The following is an 18,323-nucleotide window of genomic DNA, read 5'->3' as shown; positions in this document are numbered from 1 at the left end:
TAAAATATGGACGTCGCGGGAACCACATTGCTGCTGTCAAGCGATTGTAGCTGTTGGCTAGGAGGCTAAAAGCCTGCCTCTTTATTTCACAGTGTTCCCGCCTGTCAATCAAGTCAGCTGTGCCTCTCATTGGAGGACTCGAAATCTCAATATCTTCAATCGCTGCGTTAGAAAAATATTCACCCCCCCATACAGTGTGTGCTGATAGAGACATGAGCTATCCAGACTACACTGGTCTTTTGTACCAGGCTGTAAACATGTTTATTTCTGCTGTAAAGATCATCTTTTTTTAATTGTTGTGTATGTGGTTTCCGGTACTTCTCGAGCCAGCCTCAAGCAGATTCTCGATGAACTGCAGTTTTTAACACTTCCGCATTGTACTCATATTTTTAGACCGTAGGTTGCCGCTTGGTGTGAACGCGCAAAATTGAACGCGGAAATTTTTGGGTGAACATTGAACTGAACTGCTCAGTTTGCAACTCATGAACGGGAAAGTGGACGTTGTTCACTCTGATGGCGGAGAACGTCCAATCACACACCCCGGGAGGATCTGAAAGTTATCTGAGTGTTGTGTTTACTGTAGCCCAAGTCAGAATTAGGGCACCGAACAGGCATATGGTTTGGCTTGTGCGTCCAAGAATGAGGAACAGTTCACTTGTTTGTTCGTGGTTTTTTTACCCTTCGCCAAACGGCAACCTCCGGTCTCAAAATATGAAGCCCATACAGAAGTGTTATAAACTGCAATACATCGAGAATCCTCTTGAGGCTGGCTGCAGAAACACCGGAAACCACATAGACACCAATTCAAAAAAGACAATCTTTGCAGGAGAAATAAACATGTTTACAGCCTGGTTCAAAAAACAGCTTGGCTCTACGTAGTTAATCTCTCTATCAGCACACACTGTACGTGGGGTGAATTTTTTCTAACACAAGGGTTCAGAAGATATTAAGATTACAAGTTTTTGCCCATATAAGGACATGACTGATTTGACTCCCGGTCAGGAACACATAGCTGTTGGCTAGGAGGCTCAAATTCCGCCTCTTTATGTCACACTGGGCCTGGTTGAGTTCCGCATTTCCAATATGGCTGCTGCCGTCGAATGGCTTCAAAACAGCGCTCAGGAACAGATGGGTGACGTCACGGATACTACGTCCATATTTTATACAGTCTATTCCCTTCGCCCTTTTGATTTAGGAGATTTTCTCTAAAGTCCGATCCTTCAGCCAAATATTCAGCCAACAGATTATCATTATGTTTGTTACAAATTTGTCAAAGCTGCAGATTTTAACTGTTATTAATTGTGTTTTTCTTGTCTTTTAAATGTAATATTGGTCTATGATGCTATAGCAGAATACAGTACTTCATTAAGTTCAGGAAATTTCAGTGATTACGGGCTTGGGACTGAAGTATAGGAGCCTCTACTAAAAAGAATACAGCTGCAACTAAAAATGAATGTGAAATAGTAATTTTTTTGGACCATGAATTTAGTAAAAAAAACAACAACAAAGAACTAGGAATGTGAAGTAGTTCATTTCTAGTGTGAACTGGCACAACACTGCCATAACATTGCTTTCTGCCCAGTGAGCAGTAACCAGGATTTAAACATTGAAGTTTAGTTGAAAACAAGCTGGAATCAGATCCAAACATCCAAGAAGTCATTTCAATCAGTTTTCAACGTTCTTCAATATTTTACAACTTGACACCAACGTGTCAGACAAAGACATGTTTCTTTTATTATCTTGATAAATTGTGTATTTTAGTAGTCAAAGAGGATGGAAATGATTATGGTGACAGCAAATCTCCAAAGTCATTTTCAAACGTTAGTTGCCTTAGCAAGATATTATTTATATTTTCTATTTTTCATTCAAAAATTATAAATAATGCAAATCATGGGGCGTGTGAAGTTAACAAGGTGGTTCAGGGACATTGAGAAAGGAGCAGTTTTCAGAAGTAGGAAAAAGATGACTGGGCATGCACAGGTGGTTACGCTGTGAAGCTCCCTCAGCAAAGTTAAAACGAGCCCTTGATGTTGAAGTACTTGATTGATACCTGATGGGATGACATTGATGAACAGGTTTGTACGCTGATGGTAGTTTGAAACAGGTCTGATTAGACAAGGTAACTGGATGCCTGTCAGTTATTTCAGTGAGTTACTGCGATGCACTGAAATACAGTCATTGTAGCTGTAATATGTACGATATGCAACTTAAAAATCACAGTTAATGTGTGTGAATGGGGTAAATCTTGTCATAGAAGAAGATTTTCTGGCGCAATCTGGTCCAAACATTGACATTTTATCAACTTCTGACAACAGATTTAGCAAAATGTTAAATTTAAAACTGTTTTTGCTGCATTTATAGTGGGGAGAATGCACACTGAGTGGGGTTAAGAAGTGTCAACAACATGAAGCCGTACCCAAAGCATCCCTATTTTAGTGTTTTTTCTCTCTAAATGGGATCATTATGCAACCCATGAAATAAAGGCTTTTCTTTGTCAGGCCCTGGCTGCACGGCGTTGAAGAGTTAAACACTGTCCCCTCACAGCAAGAAGGTTCCTGGTTTTAATCTCAGCTGGAGCCTCTCGCTATGTGAGTTTGCTTGTAGCATGTGAGCACTCTGGCTTTCTTCCACAGTCTAAAGACATGCTCATTAGGTGAATTGGTGTTGGCTGCATTACCCGTAGGTGCAAGGGTATGAGCGTGTGTTTGTGTGTGTGTCCGTGTCAGCACTGTGATAGACTGGCGGCCTGTCTAAGGTGTATCCCACCTCTTACCCAAGTGGCAGCTGGGATTGGCTCCATGCACTTAAAGCTTTATTTTTCAAACCAGGAGCCTATGTTAACACTTTATATTAACAGTTCTTAAAGCTCCTGTGGGGGTAGGTGTCAGATCAAATGATTGACAGCACACTGAAGAAACAGCCCTTTTCTTACATTTCCCACAGAATGTATTCAAAGTGAGTAACACATTGAGATTTTGTGTGGATGAAATTTTTAATCAGAAAACACTTCTTAGCCAGTAATACCCTTTACAGATCATCATGATGTCTGCCTGTATTCAACTGTTTGTATTGATTGTGCTGTTTGTACCGGTGCATGTGTCACGCTCACTGGTGTCTCACATCCTATTGATTTATATATCTGTCATCATGGACACTTTTGCCTTTGATGCTGCTATAGGTCAATCTTCTTGGTTTACCTATCATAGACATGACCCTTATGTCTCCATACAGACTTGCGTGTTATTATGGATGATGCTTTGTTCCCTTGGAACTCACCATGTAATTACACACATTTATTAATTCATTTATCTTGCATATTTTCATTTTTATTAACACAATTTTACTCTTTTTTTGTCCTTTCTAACCTTTATCATTTTTCTGTCTTATTTTAAAGCTTTTTCGGTTGTCAGCTGGTTCGGGGGATAATGGGTTTGTACATGTACTTACTTGTTCAAACATTCAGAAAAAAAATCAAATAACATTTTTTTTCATGTTTTAGTTGGTGACATCTAAGCCCTGCCCACCTCACAGTGCCGCAAAGAGTACAGGATTAAAGGTAGATAAATCTGCCATTTGACCTGAAAAATGTTATTTATAAAGGAGCCCATCACAAAGTAAGAGGCTGAACAGAAGGACTTATGACCTTTGATTTTGAACTGAGAAATGAATAAATATTTTATGCAACTTTTTAAAAACGTTTGAGTCATTTCAATCTTTTTCAATTGGACAACTGATAGAACTGAGTTGATTCTGTGATATATAAAAGCACTTTGTTATAAATATGTATGCTAATGTTGGAGCTGCGGCATCATCTAGAAATTACCTGCATTTACTGTGACCACAGTGTGGTGAAGTTCGTGACACAAATACAGATCATCAACGTCGGAGAAGGGCCGATCAAAATTCAGGGATTCTGTCTATCAGCTGGAGGAGCTCTGCAGAGACTTCTGATATGAAATGCAGTATTCCTTCTCCATATTTAGTGGTGAATAAACTCCTCGACTTTGTATTCTGAAATCTGCCCATGAATTTAACCTGTAGTGTTATATTGAGCCTCCTGAAATGCAGCAGGTTTCCACATCACTAAAATACCAATTCAAGGAGTGGTTTTGATAAAGGCTAAAAGGCTGTGTACAAAATGGTAACACATTGTGAATGTAATCCTAACAGGCACTAATGTTATGGCTGCTGTGTTGTATTATGGCTGCAGAGCTGCAGCTGTCAGAACCTCGTATTGAAAACATCTACAGTGACATTAACATAACATAACATGCTCATTGTGTTTCATATATTAGCTCAAGCCTCACTGAAAGTGCTTATCATAATAGGTTTCTATTACACCTCCAGGAGCAGAGCCTTTACAATTCCTTCGCTTGGTGTATTCCTGGTTTAATTCAGCTGAAAATGATTGTTAATTTGTATTTTTTCAATATGTCACATTCTTTTCAAAGTATGGAACATTTTTGTGCAGGCTACACAAACTGCAGATTCAAAGCTATTAAATGAAATACCTTCAGGCAATTTATCCCCCTGGGATAGATATAATAAAACACACTGACTCACTGTGGTCAAGTGGGACATCCATCATTTTGGAGCGTGACTGGCTCGTGCTTTATTCTGATTAAACAGCAAACCAATAAAAGGCTACAACCTTATTTTATGTACAGAATGTGACTCCAATAACCCGCTCAATCAAGGTAAGTTCTTATCCCAGCTATTACGATGATTTTTTATCACTTTTGCTGCTATTACTCAATCAAAACATAAAAATGACACAGAGAAATCTGTGCCAAGTTTTAAGGCTGAATGAATTAGGTCCGCCAGCCAAATAACAGCCAGGAAAAGCCCTCCAAATCCTGCAACCTAATTCAGCTTTGCACAAAGGTTACCTAGTCAAATTCTGATAACAATAACCCACAGGTTGGCTTCTGGTCTGGGGATTAAATGTTATCATCTTTCTTTCGTGATAAATGGAGCTATTCACAGCTGTCTGGGTGGCAGATGGCTCTGTGAAGGCAATTTATTCATGCTATAACTGTATGAAAGATGCAACAAAATGGCCTTCTGTGGGATACTGAGCTCAGATCACAGCACCAAGTTCAAATAAACATATGAAGGGGCAGCTCTTACTTCAAATTAAACTTGTTTATGTACAAGTATTCATTTTTTGAGTGGGAAAAAGAAACCAATTTGAAAGCTTTTTGTGTGTTTCCTACACAGCCCCAATGTGTTCAATATCAAATGGGTGAATAAATCGTCTTTCAATTGCATTCATAATGCTCAATATATTTCCAATAAATTACTCATTAATGTTATAAATTTGTACTCATCAATGTAAATTTTATCACATGATTATTATCTAAAATTCACTTAACTTTACTGAAGCTCTTTCTTTATGACAGTGTCGCCGGGATTAACCCCTCCCCTTTTAAGCAAAAATAACAGCAGGTCAGCAAGCTCCCAGCAAGCTAGCTTGGCAACAACAACAGACTATATAAAAAATGGACAGAACAACAACCAGAACTTTAGTGCTCCCCCTGGTGGCTGACTCCAGTATAGGTCATAAAGCCCACTTTCGCCATTATAACAGATTTTAGCTAAAAAAATTTAAAAACACAAAATTAATTTCTCTCTTGTAGCTCTTTTCATGCGGATATATCCAAGTGTTCTTTTTTGGCAGAACTGTAGTTTTACTTTTTTTGTTTGATGTTTAAAAGATGACTGAGAGGGAGAGTGGAGGGGGAACGCTGAGAGAAAACATAAAAACTAGCACAAGAACCATTGAACATTTCATAACTGAGTGCTTCAAATTAACACAAGAACATCTTCTGTTGTGGACTGAATCCACCTGAGGGTTGAAGTTCAATATGTGTTTTGGGAAGAGGTGTCCCGTGGCTCCACTAGCCAGATCGTTTCTGTGGATGCTTTGCTTCCACCAGAACAACATGTCAGCGCTCGCTGAGGTGGTGTTCTGGCTTTACTTCTCTCAATGGGAGTAACAGGAAGTGTTTTGTCCATATTAAAATACAATTAATGGTATTAACTCCCTCTCCTTCAAGCATACAACAAGCAAGCTAACAGCAGTTCAGCTTCCACCTAGCTAGCTGGATCCATTTAGCAACAAGTTGGCCTTGTCTGAATTCACTCTTTGTTAGTAGAGTCGATCATTTTATTGGCTGTGTCAAATTCTAAGTGTACAAATTTTCTGTGCAAAATAATTTTATTATAAAGCAGCAGTATAACTGTAATATAAAAACGGAAAGCTCAAAGCATGTAGCACACTTTCTCCCAACATGAAATATTTCCGTTGCTAACACATTACCTCCCAGTGTTTATGCACACCGATAAAGAAGCATCAGTGTCTGACATTTTAATTTACTGCACTGAATTTCATGATTCCCTGTAGAGAGTAGTGGATGAACGACAGAGTGATTTCTGATAGCATTTATGCTTTCTAATGAGTTGTATGCTCAGCAGAAAAAAATCGAATCAAAAGACTTCAGAGTAAACACTAAATGAATCAGCAAACTGATGCAGCTAACACATACTATGACCGACTATTTTAAATCCATGAATCATCTTTAACTCAATAGTTTGTGTCATCTGTTTCAATTTCATGTGGAGATCCTGCTCACCTTGTCAGCTTTATAATTTGCATAACCACCTGCTCACTATTCATCAGCTGCAGGACTGTGGACCAGGGAGGTTTCGAAGAATTACAAAACCGTTTAAACAGAAATTTAAATTCCAACCAACCGATGAGACTTAAGGTTGGAAATCACTTAAAAAACTGTTAAAATTGAACACAGCGTAGTTAAAGCTGCTGTTGGTAGGAATGGTGTAAAAAAACGTAATTTTTTTCTGCTTGGTTTGGAGAAAAGGTCATAACGCCCATCAGTACTTATCGATAAGTGGAGTAATTTGAGACTATTGCAAAATCTCTGCGTTTTCCAATGCCTTTGTATCAAGCAATGTTATTATTCCCCTCGTTCCTGTTATGGCAGACCAATCATAGCTAATCTCCAATCCTCTGTCCTGATTGGTTAAGGGGCGGCCCCCACTATGTCCTCCGATTGGTTATGAGCCCGGCACTACCATGACTGCACACGTCAATCTGTGTTGGGGGACTAAGAGGAAATCTGGTTGGGAGGGATAGTGTTAACATTCAAAGTCCCTCTCTCTGAAAAGATGTTTACTCTGTGACTACCAACAGCAGCTCAGCTAAACACAGAATCACAGAGTCTGTGGGTAGACTATGTCTGATTGGTTTGCTGAGTATGGCTACCATTAGCAGAGCTAATACCACCCGGTTGTCCTTGCAGGTTAACATCCACATGCCTGTGCTGGTTACACAGAAGCGATTAAATGCCTGTAAACACAGCCAACACACAACTTTATCTCCATTGTCTTAACCAAAGTACTGCCAATTACGCTGCGAGCAGAGCAGAGCATTACGGCATCATGGCAGTAGCTCCAGCTAGTGGGCGCAGGTTGCGTTGCAGCTTAGACAAAAAACTTGTCTAATATTTCACCAGTATTTCGAGCCTACCATGATAAAAATGTTAATAACTTGGGTAAACAACTAGTAATTCTGGTGCAGACTACTGAGGGTGAAGACATTTCTTAGTTTAGCCACATCCTTATTTTGGACTGCTTCAAATTTGATTAAAAAATTGTTGATCCAGGATTAATTAATTCAGCATTTCGACGCTTTGCCAGAGCTAATTGATGAAATTTGTTGTGAGTTATTAGTTTGCTAGGAGGTTCATGTAAATGCTGATGAGCTGAAATGTGAGCAGAGCACACTCTTGATTGAACTTAAATGTCACGCAGAGAGGAATCTTGAAATAAACAACATTAATACTTTTGCTAAATTTAACAAATTAAGTGTTTTCTAAATAGGAGTTAAATGCAAATCCTATAATAAAGCGCTACTTTTTTGCCATAAAGTTTAACATGCATGTTTTTAGATTCAAACTATGTCATCACTCTTTTGGGACTGTATAAATGTTGTACTCTTCATTTATCAGATCGTTTTATTTCATTACTCAGAAGTGTTTGGACTGCCATATTTAACATCTGGCAGTCAATACTCTTCCCCTCCTCTACATCAATAAATTCTAGCCCCCCCCCCCTCCCTCTGCCCACCCTGCTTTTTCGTACCGATATTTGCCATCTCAGGCACAGTGGCGCTGTAGGGGCCTTCATCAAAGACAGGCGGGTTGTCGTTGATGTCCTGAACCCGAATTATGAACTGTGACGAGGGCTCCAGGGCCCGGTCGGTCTGCCTGTCTGTGGCCGTGGCGATGAGACGGTACTCGTCCTTCTCCTCACGGTCCAGTGGCTTGGTGACGTGGATGTTACCCGTCTTCTCGTCTATCACAAAGACCGAGCCCGCCCCCTCGCCTCGCAGGACGTACTTAGTGCGTCCATCATTCCTGTCCATGTCGGTGTGGAGCTGAGAGAAGAAAGAGGAGGGGGGTGAAGACGTGAAATAAAGAGCAAATGGAACATAAAGAAAAAGGAGCAGAGATGAAGTGGAAGGATGTGAAAAGTGAGGAAAAGACAGGAAGAGAAAGGGAGGAAGAGACAAGAGTAAACACCAGTTAGAAAATTAAGTTTGTCTCTTTTTTTTTCTGAGACAGGCAGTGAAGACAAAACAAGCAGATTATCCTCTGCATGCCTCCAGGACATAATGAATTTAAACAGAGTCAGACAAAAGAAACACACACAAATCAACCCTCTCTCACACACACTTCCCTCTCATTGTACTGTCTCATCTCTCCTCCGGTAACTTCCTGCAGTACATGCCGTTATGAACCAGGATCTCCTTAATCTCAATGATATCCAGAACACAAACTCCCCCGCTTACTCTTAAAGCCTCTTTTCACTTCACAGCAGCTGTGGACCGTAAGAGCTTACTAGTCTGTGCACATGCAATGCCTGAGCTGTTTAATGAAAGCTCCAAATCAAAGAAATAATGAACAGTAGGCCGATCAATTATTCCTTAACTATTAGGTGTGTATGAGAAGGAGAGGAGGTGTGCGTGGCGGTTGGACATGCGGTATCGATCACAGCCCTGTGTTGAGCTTTATTGGATCAGCGCCCGGCGGGATGGCGAAGCAGCAGAGCGACCATCGTCCTCTCATGCAGGGAGAGGTAATATCAGGCAAGGCTCCACACTGTCCTCCATCCCCTACCAGAAAGACACGCCAGCGGGATGCACCCAGCACATCAAGATTCAATCTCATTACCTCGCACCTACGTGGCTGGAATATCAACTCTGACGAAAAAAGAGAGCACTAAATTAGCCCCCTCTCATAAGGAAGTGTGACATTGTGACTTCAGACGGAGAAAGGAGCAACCAGACGACTAAGGAGGGGATGGGGTGTAGCTCAGAAAGCATTGTTGCGTGGCAACAGCTAAGCACATTCACGAAATGAAATGAGAATGGATACTGTGAATCGAAACGTTCATTTACTTTGAGGAACGCCATATTTCAAGGGGGGAAATAGCATGGATACGCTGGCTTTCCGGGGGGTAAATGATAATATACGGATGTTGACAAGGCTGTTTATGGCGAAGAAAGCAATCATAAGTTCAGACTGTCGGAAAGTTGAAAGCTAAAACTGTGTGAAGAATTTGGCACCAAGTCAAAAAGTTAAACAACACTTCCCCTTCAAAAGATCTCTTTATTTAAATGACGATGCAAATTCGAAATCTAAAAGCACTCTGCTCAACATAGAGGGGTTGTGTAAGAGCAGTAAACACTAAGGAAACTAGAAGTAGACCCACTGCTATTCTGAAGTCTGTTCTCTGAAACTGTGCACCCTGTCTGTAACTGAAGGGGGTTATCTTTGCAATGCAACACTCAACTAGCATTGTTGCAACTAGATTTAAAATGAGCTGTCAGTACTCTGTTAGTTTCCCCCTCATTAAAGATGATGTGATCATCAACATGGAGTCAAATATCATGAAAACATCACTAAAAACATAAGAAACCACTGTGTTTGTGCTGTTCACTCATAAACTCTGCATCTTCATTTAAAAATACAAATATATGTAAACCAAAACACAGCTAGACACACAACTCTTATCTTTTTTTTAAGTTATATTTTTGAGGTTTCTGCCTTTATTGATTGAACAGATGAAGAGAGCCAGGAAACGTGAGGAGTATAAAGTGGGTCAGGACTTGCAGTAAATGGTCTTTGTTGGGAGTCGACCCAGCGACCTCTGTGTCGGGAACTATAGCCTCTGTATGTAGGGCAAGACCACTAGGCCACCTAGGCTCCGCACAACTGTTATCTGAGTATGAGTGCATATTTCTGCTGAGGTTTTTCACACAGAAATATGTGATCTTGTTTAATCATTAGACATGCACCAAGAGGTTTGAAAAACAGTTTGACCGATAGCCAAGGCCAATGTTTTTGTACTTCTTTTTAATTCCCTGCATCAGTTTCTCACAAGGGCTATGAGATTTGATGTATTTGAATTGGTGATAGTAGGCTCTCCCCTCAAAATGTATTTTTTTGTTATAATACTTGATTTACATTGTTACATTATACACATACACACATAACAAACAAACAGACAAACAAATACACAAACAAAAATCTACTTATACAGACATTAATTCACTCATCACACTGACAAGCTCAACCTCAATAATTTCAGATTTCTTCCTCTTGAAAAAAATGTGAACTGATAAAAAATAAAAGTAACCTAAATTCTTCATTCACAACTTCAATGTTACCCCGCTCTAATGAGTACATCCTATCCTATATTTCTAATTAATTATCATCTCGATGCCCATCTGTCCAAAGATTAATTTAATGAATAAGGAGTACAGTGAAAGGAAATCCTAAATTAAAAACGTGTGTGTGATACTTTACCCCATATGTTTTTACAATTAAATACTTTTTTCTTTTCAAAGGCTTTTGTTTTTTCAATATTTAGATAAAAAAGAAGTTCACTACTTCAATGTTTTAGGGAGGATAGGTTAAGTAGATTTCTAATCTTTTAAAATAAGTTTCTTAAATGTCAATCAATCAATCTTTATTTGTATAGCGCCAAATCACAACAAACGTTATCTCAAGACGCTTTTAAAAACATAGGAGGACTAGACCACTCTATGTCAAATTATGAACAGAGACCAAACTTCAAGACAGGGTAAGACTCAGTCTGACCCCACTTTAATCCATCATGACCATTGCACATCGCAGTATTTAGCTAGTTACAGTGGCGAGGAAAAACTTCCTTTTAACAGGCAGAAACCTCAGGCAGAACCAGACTCATGTTTGACAGCCATCACGCCTCAACTGAGTTGGGTCTCGAAAGAGGGACAGATGAGAATAAGAGATCGAGGTGATAGTGATGAAATACCATTGAGTAAAAAAGAATAACCCAGATGTTTCTCAGGGACTGTGACGTACTCACACTACGGACATTTTCCTCCATGTTTGAGTTTAAAAACAAATCAGTTTGTCTGCTGTACTTCTCTTTATCATACTTCATGCCATGTGTTTATGGTAGGGACGGGCATTTCAAGCCAGAATACTATTAACCATGGGACGCTGGTGGCCTAGTGGTCTAAGCACCCCACATACAGAGGCTACAGTCCTCGTCGCAGGGGTCGTCGGTTCAATTCCCGGCCGGTCGACCATTTCCTACGTCTTCCCCCGCTCTCTACTCCCCACATTTCCTGTCTCTCTTCAGCTGTCCAATCAAATAAAAAATACTATTAACCAGCAGCAGAACGAGGTGCTGCTAGTAGCGGGTACAGAGAGCGTTTGTCTTGATCTCTGTGTTGGTATCTCTGTGACGCAGCGTGTCAGTCCCTGGAAATACGTTTGTAGTAGTGTGAAATTCAGAAACGGAGAAAATCAGTGCGATTGTTGCTAATGTTTTCTTCTTCTTTTGCCATTTAATGCATTTAACATTCTTCCTCATTTACTAAATGTGGTTAGTAAACATCCTGAAGACGCTCTATATCCACCGTCTGGCGGGGAATACCGTATTACAACCAGGTACTGGTAAAAAGGATGACAAATTGCTCCTTTTAAAAGCAGAAAATATTCAAAGTAGCTCTTCAATTTTTACTAAGTGAAGGAATATTCGAATATTCAAAAATCATTGCCCGTCCCTAGTTCATTGCCTCCTGTGCAATAACCAATCCATCCATTAAAAATGTGTGCATAGTCTGTATGTTGAATATAATTATGACTTTGTTTTTATTCCATTACTTGGTGTAAGTACATTCTTTATGTCTCTTGCATAATTTACTTACTCACCCTTGTCCTTTATTCTGAGCTGCTGTAAGATGTGAATCCCTGTGGATGTTGGGATCAATACATTTTATCTCATCTTATCCAACCTCAGAGATCTACCCTCCTTTTGCCCATTCTGTGGACTGTAAGATGTTCTAAGGCCGTTGTGTATTTAACCCTTTAATAAGACATTCAGCCCTTACAGATGAAGGTTAAAAGATTGCATTATAAGGCAAAGGAGCTTTGACAAATGTAATTTGACATTTTGATTTTTTTTTTCCAGTGTAGAACTCTTCTAAGAAAGATTCTGAGCTGCTAAGTCTTTGTAATCTGTCAACACATGACTTCTCTCAATAAAGATTTGTCACAGAAACAGCAGCACTATTGTTTCATTTCGTACTATTTTTCCAATTTGATATGCCTGTCAGTTCCCTCTCTGTAAGTAAGCTTTTCCCACAGCAGTGTTTTCACTTGTCATAGCAGGAGAAGCTCAGGTGTTACTATTACATTAACGAATGCTCTGCTGTGTTTCAGCGTATCACTGAACTATGTCAGTGTGACAGTGAGTCATCGTGTACAGTTTACAGGACCCTGAATCTGAAGCAGTGAAATAGAATCCAACACTAAGTTTTGTTATTTTAACATGTTCTCTTTCTGATATTTATTTATATGTTTGTTATGTTTATTTATTTGCAGAGGGATCATATACAATATTAAAAATATGTGTTGTTATTTCATGCATTGGACCAGAGTCAGGTAAAGCTAATTTACATCTGCAGCCCCCTTGTGACAGCCCTCCTCATCACCATACATTTCTGCTGCTGTCCCCAGCAGCCCCTCTCTGCGCACCTACCCCCTTAAATCATCCTCTCCTCACACTGACCTGCCCACAGGCCTCACAATTACACACCAGAAAATTGTTTCTGCTTCTTTCTGACTAGGTTGCCTTTTCTTTCTGTTCTAAGCACAAAGTAAAAACCTAGCTTCTTACCTTTTATTGAGCCTCCACACACTCAGACTGTCCGTTACTGTGCACTGTGTCCATTGTGAACTCTTTCAGGTTCCTGGGATCGACTATTTCCCGGGACCTGAGGTGGACCTCCCACATAGACACAATCAGAAAAAAGGCCCAGCAGAGGATGTACTTCCTGCGTCAGCTCAGGAGGTTCAACCTGCCCCAGGAGCTGCTGATCATGTTCTACACCTCCATCATCCAGTCTGTTCTGTGCACCTCCATCACTGTCTGGTTTGGCTCTGCAACCAAACTAGACAAACACAGACTGCAGCGGACTATAAGGACTGCAGAAAAAAACATCGGTGTCGACCTGCCCCCCATCCAGGACTTGTACCGGTCCCGGGCCAGGAAACGGGCAGGTAGCATCACTGCTGACCCCTCACACCCTGGACACAAATTCTTCAAACTCCTCCCCTCCGGCAGGCGCTACAGATCACTGTGCGCCAAAACAACCCGCCATAAGAACAGTTTCTTCCCCTAGGCTGTCACTCTGATGAACACTAAACCATAACAGTGTCATACCTGTCAGATAAATACTCTCTGTAAATATACATGTAGATACACAATGCAACAATTCTCAAAGCAGAATTCCATATTTCTATTTTTTGTACTACTTAACTACTATTTTATAATGTAAAACTACCTCTGCAACTCACCACTGCACTTTATCATATTATTTTAGCCTGTACATATTAGTCAAGCCTATTTCTTGTTTCTTTGTATTTATAGCTACGGTTATTGTTATTATATTTTTATTTTATTCTTATTCTTATTCTTATGCCTTGTACACAGAGAGCACAGTTTACTAAAGTCAAATTCCTTGTGTGTTCAAGCATACTTGGCGAATAAAGCTGATTCTGATTCTGATTCTGAAGTTATATTGGTACCACTAAGTAGACTGTACTAGGATTATGCAAACAGACAGATGGCATACATGGCACCCACATAGTAACTGAATTAATATCCAGAGATCATTTCATGTCAGGTTTCACTGCCCAGATCAAATATGTGTTATTTAAAGTATATGTCATATTAAAGTGACCTCTACATCTAACAATACAGACAGTCTGATGAATCAGATCTCATGCAGACATGGCTCTGTGTCAAAAAGCAGAGTTGTGAGTGTTCAGGATAACTGTTGTATGCCCCAGTTTCACTTTATTTTAGGGAGAGGAAATTTGGTGCAATCAGTGCAGTGCAAACAAAACAATGAGAGAAAAACACACACTCTACCCGTCAACGTCAACAGGAGAGTGTAGATGTGAGTTGATTAGGATTCATTCTAAGATTTTATTGTTTGTATTTAAATCTTTAAATGGAATCGCTCCACAGTACATCACCGACCTCCTGCAAAGCTACACTCCTGCAAGGTTTTTGAGGTCTACAGGACAGCAGCTTCTTGTGGTCCCTAAGACCAGGCTGAAAACCAGGGGTGGCAGTGCCTTCTCAGCAGTGGCCCACAAACTGTGGAACGAGCTACCTCCCCATGTTAGATTGTCCCCAACATTGACTACAGTCATGGCCAAAAGTTTTGAGAATGACACAACTATTAATTTTCACAAAGTCTGCTGTTTCAGTTTTTATAATGGCAATTTGCATATAGTCCAGAATGTTATGAGGAGTGATCAGCTCAACTGCAACCAGCCAGGACCAGCTAACATAATTTCAATGACACACAGGTGTCACACACATTAACACAGGTGTGGGTGTTGATGAGGACAAGGCTGGCGATCAATCTGTCATGATTGAGTGACTGGACACTTTAAAAGGAAGATGGTGCATGACACCATTGTTCCTCATCTGTTAGCCATGGTTACCTGCAAGGAAACATGTGCAGCCATCATTGAATTGCACAAAAAGGGCCTAACAGGGAAGTTTATAGCAGCGAGTAAGATTGCACCTCAGTCAACCGTCTATCGAATTATCAAGAACTTCAAGGAGAGAGGTGCCTAAAAACACAGCCATGAATAAAGAATGGTACCAGAACGTCTTCCGAGAGCAACTTCTCCCAACCATCCAAGGGCAGTTTGGTGATGAAGAATGCCTTTTCCAGCATGATGGAGCACCTTGCCATAAAGCAAAAGTCATAACAAAATGGCTCGGGGAACAAAACATTAAGATTTTGGGCCCTTGGCCAGGAAACTCCCCAGATCTTAATCCCATTGAGAACTTGTGGTCAATCCTCAAGAGGCGGGTGGACAATCAAAAACCCACAAATTCTGACAAACTCCAAGCATTGATTATGCAAGAATGGACTGCCATCAGTCAGGATTTGGTCCAGAAGTTGATTGACAGCATGCCAGGGAGAATTGCAGAGGTCTTGAAAAAGAAGGTTCAACACTGCAAATATTGACTTATTGCATGAATTCTGTGTAATTCTCAATAAAAGCTTTTGATACTTATGAAATGCTTCTAATTGTATTTCATTATACCATAGAAACATCTGACAAAAACACCTAAAAACCCTGAAGCAGCAGACTTTGTGAAAATGTAATATTTGTGTCATTCTCAAAACTTTTGGCCATGACTGTACTTTTAAATCCCGCCTTAAAACATATTCTTACTCCTTGGCTTTTAACCCAGAGTTGTGTGGTCTCTGTCTCTGTCTGTTCTTTTATTGGATGTTTGTTTGCTCTTACAGTGTTTTTATTCTATTTATTGTTTAAGTGTTTTAAGTGTTTTATCATGATTATTTAACTTTATTCTATTTTATTTTCTTATAGCGTTTTATGTTCTGTGTGTTTTAACTTATTTTACCTCACTGTGCAGCACTTTGCTAAGCTTGATTGTGCTTTTAAATGTGCTATATCAATAAAGTGAATTGGATTGGATTGGATACCTACAACTTACAGGTTCTTATTATTAATCTTAATGTGATGAGTCTAAGTTCACTTCATATCAGGGCCTTGCTCGTACTGTTGGGGCTGATGCATCGCACCTTTTCTAAAAGACAAAGAGCAATTAAATTGTAGAGAAGCATTGGCATGGGGAATTTCACCAACAGCTTATGAACTCAAGACAACACTGCTGTTCCTGATAACTCTGTATATTTGAGTGGATTAAGTGTCATTGGCATCCCTCTCCGCAGGGTGCGCATTGTTGAAGTTGAGGTAGACAGCACAGCAGATATCATTTTATTGAGTGGAGCAGTGAAAGTATGAGGGGCTTTAAATCTAATACAGGAAAGTTAACTTGGGTGAAAACGTCCTCCAAGAAAAAGATTTGGACTTTTTGACATCCTGGTGTCTGTCCCTGTTTACGGACACCGTTTAAAATAAAACTCTGCTTCTAATCTTGCTGTTGAACATTTTACTTTCTTTTCATGTGCTGTCATGTCAATACTGTCTCTCTGCCTTCATCACTGTGACTGCCACATGACTTAAATGTTTAAAGGTCAACTGCCTGTTTACAGGGATCTGGGTCAAGTCTCTTTACTGTTGTCACGTGATCACGTAATCTGACTCCAGATACTCTGCTGCTGATGCTGCAGAGACGCCTGTGGTTTATAATTGTAGTATTCATGGTTCTACTGAGTTTTGATAATAGTGCTTTCATGACGTTAACAATGACGAGGCTGCTGGGTAATGTCATCAGTGTTGTAACAGCCTGTAACACCCATAACACCAACAAGGTCAGCAAGTCTATTCAGTCGTACACAGTATGAGGAGATAACCATGTAAGATAACTATGTTCAGTGCAACAATGGCAGTATGACATGAGATAGATTAAAGCCTCTGGTAACCCAAATCAACAAAAACTTTTTAACTATGATATTTATAGTCATGTACATGTAACCCTTTTCATCTGCACGTCTAGCCGTAGTTGCCTCTCTACACTCCCCTGGGACTATGCGTTGTGTTACTTTTTTGGATGTGGGTGTGTGGGGATGTGGTGCGGAGAGAAACCCTGGACACCGGGTTCAGGATGTGGTTTAGACCAGCAAATTTAATCTCAAAAACAGTCTCCAAAACCAAAAACTGCGTCCGCTCCAAAATCCAACAATCTCTCTTCCACGGTGCCGCAGGAGGGACAAAAAGGAAAACAAAACAGCAGGAATTTCTCAATCTGGCTGCGATAAACAGCTGAACAGGGACACCTGGGGGCTTTTTTTAGGCTACTACCTTACATACATACCATTTTATATCTATAAATATTAGTACTGAACTTGTTTCCATTTTTGAGATATTATCAGTCAAGTTTTTGATAACGTTCTAAAACTAGATTAAAGAAAGCGGGGTCAACTTGGAATGTATTACGAAATAAATATCTGACCAATCATAAATAAAAGTCACGAGTCACCAAGTCACACCTACACATGTTTAACAAGGCCTACTCTGCTCCTCCACAGTCCATGTCTTACCCTCTGAGCGAACCTCTCTTCGTCACCTTTTGCAGTTAACTTGTTTGCTAATCATGGACTCCCTCTAACCTGTCTGTATAGTTGTCTCTCTGCTCTTTGCGCCTCTGTGCTCATGTGTGCTTTCTCTCTCTGTACATCCACCGGTGAAGATGACAGCTTGTTGTCATTCTTCTATTGTCCTACTACAGTGGATTTGGGGAAACTTTGGGCCGTGGTTTAGCTGAGGCGTGGTCAAGTGGCTAAAGCAGTCCCACATATGATCTGCTCATTTCTCCAGGACAGGTTCACTAACTATCCCCTAACAGCTCAGAGCATAGCCGTCTGAACCCTGGATTCTTGCTGTGCCTTCCTGCACTATAGCCTCCACTGCTCTGAGTATCGCATGTTCCTAATGCCCCGAACGTGGAGACTTAAAAGTGATACACTTATATAAGTTTTTTGTAACTCAGCACTCAGAGACCATTTTAAATTAATCATTTTCAGATCCTGGAGTTTTTATGTCTTTAGATTCGGAGTCAGACAGCTCAAACATGCAGGCTGTGAACTCTCTCTTGACCTGTCATCAAAGAGTTTGCTGCCACGCCCACACAGTCCTGAGAAATGGTCTGAAATGTAAAATAAGCTGTTTTTGAACAGCATTTTTTTATAGTTCTGGATGTCTATTTTCACTCAGATTTTTGTT

At 40.2% G+C, this 18,323-nt stretch overlaps 1 protein-coding gene across 1 annotated transcript in view; it reads right to left on the bottom strand.

The window, feature by feature from the left end:
* The window catches only part of LOC117826686, a 185,477-nt gene that overhangs the window by 131,096 nt on the left and 36,058 nt on the right, over window positions 1–18,323 (bottom strand). Inside the window, exon 3 of the mRNA XM_034702940.1 lies at window positions 8,164–8,458. Coding sequence (XP_034558831.1) covers window positions 8,164–8,458 — 295 coding nt within the window. The remainder of the gene's footprint in view (window positions 1–8,163; window positions 8,459–18,323) is intronic.

The sequence above is a fragment of the Notolabrus celidotus genome, chromosome 15, assembly GCF_009762535.1.
Source record: "Notolabrus celidotus isolate fNotCel1 chromosome 15, fNotCel1.pri, whole genome shotgun sequence".
Taxonomy (NCBI): domain Eukaryota; kingdom Metazoa; phylum Chordata; class Actinopteri; order Labriformes; family Labridae; genus Notolabrus; species Notolabrus celidotus.
The sequence above is the reverse complement of the archived record's forward strand: the minus strand, read 5'-3'. Positions and strand labels throughout refer to the sequence as shown.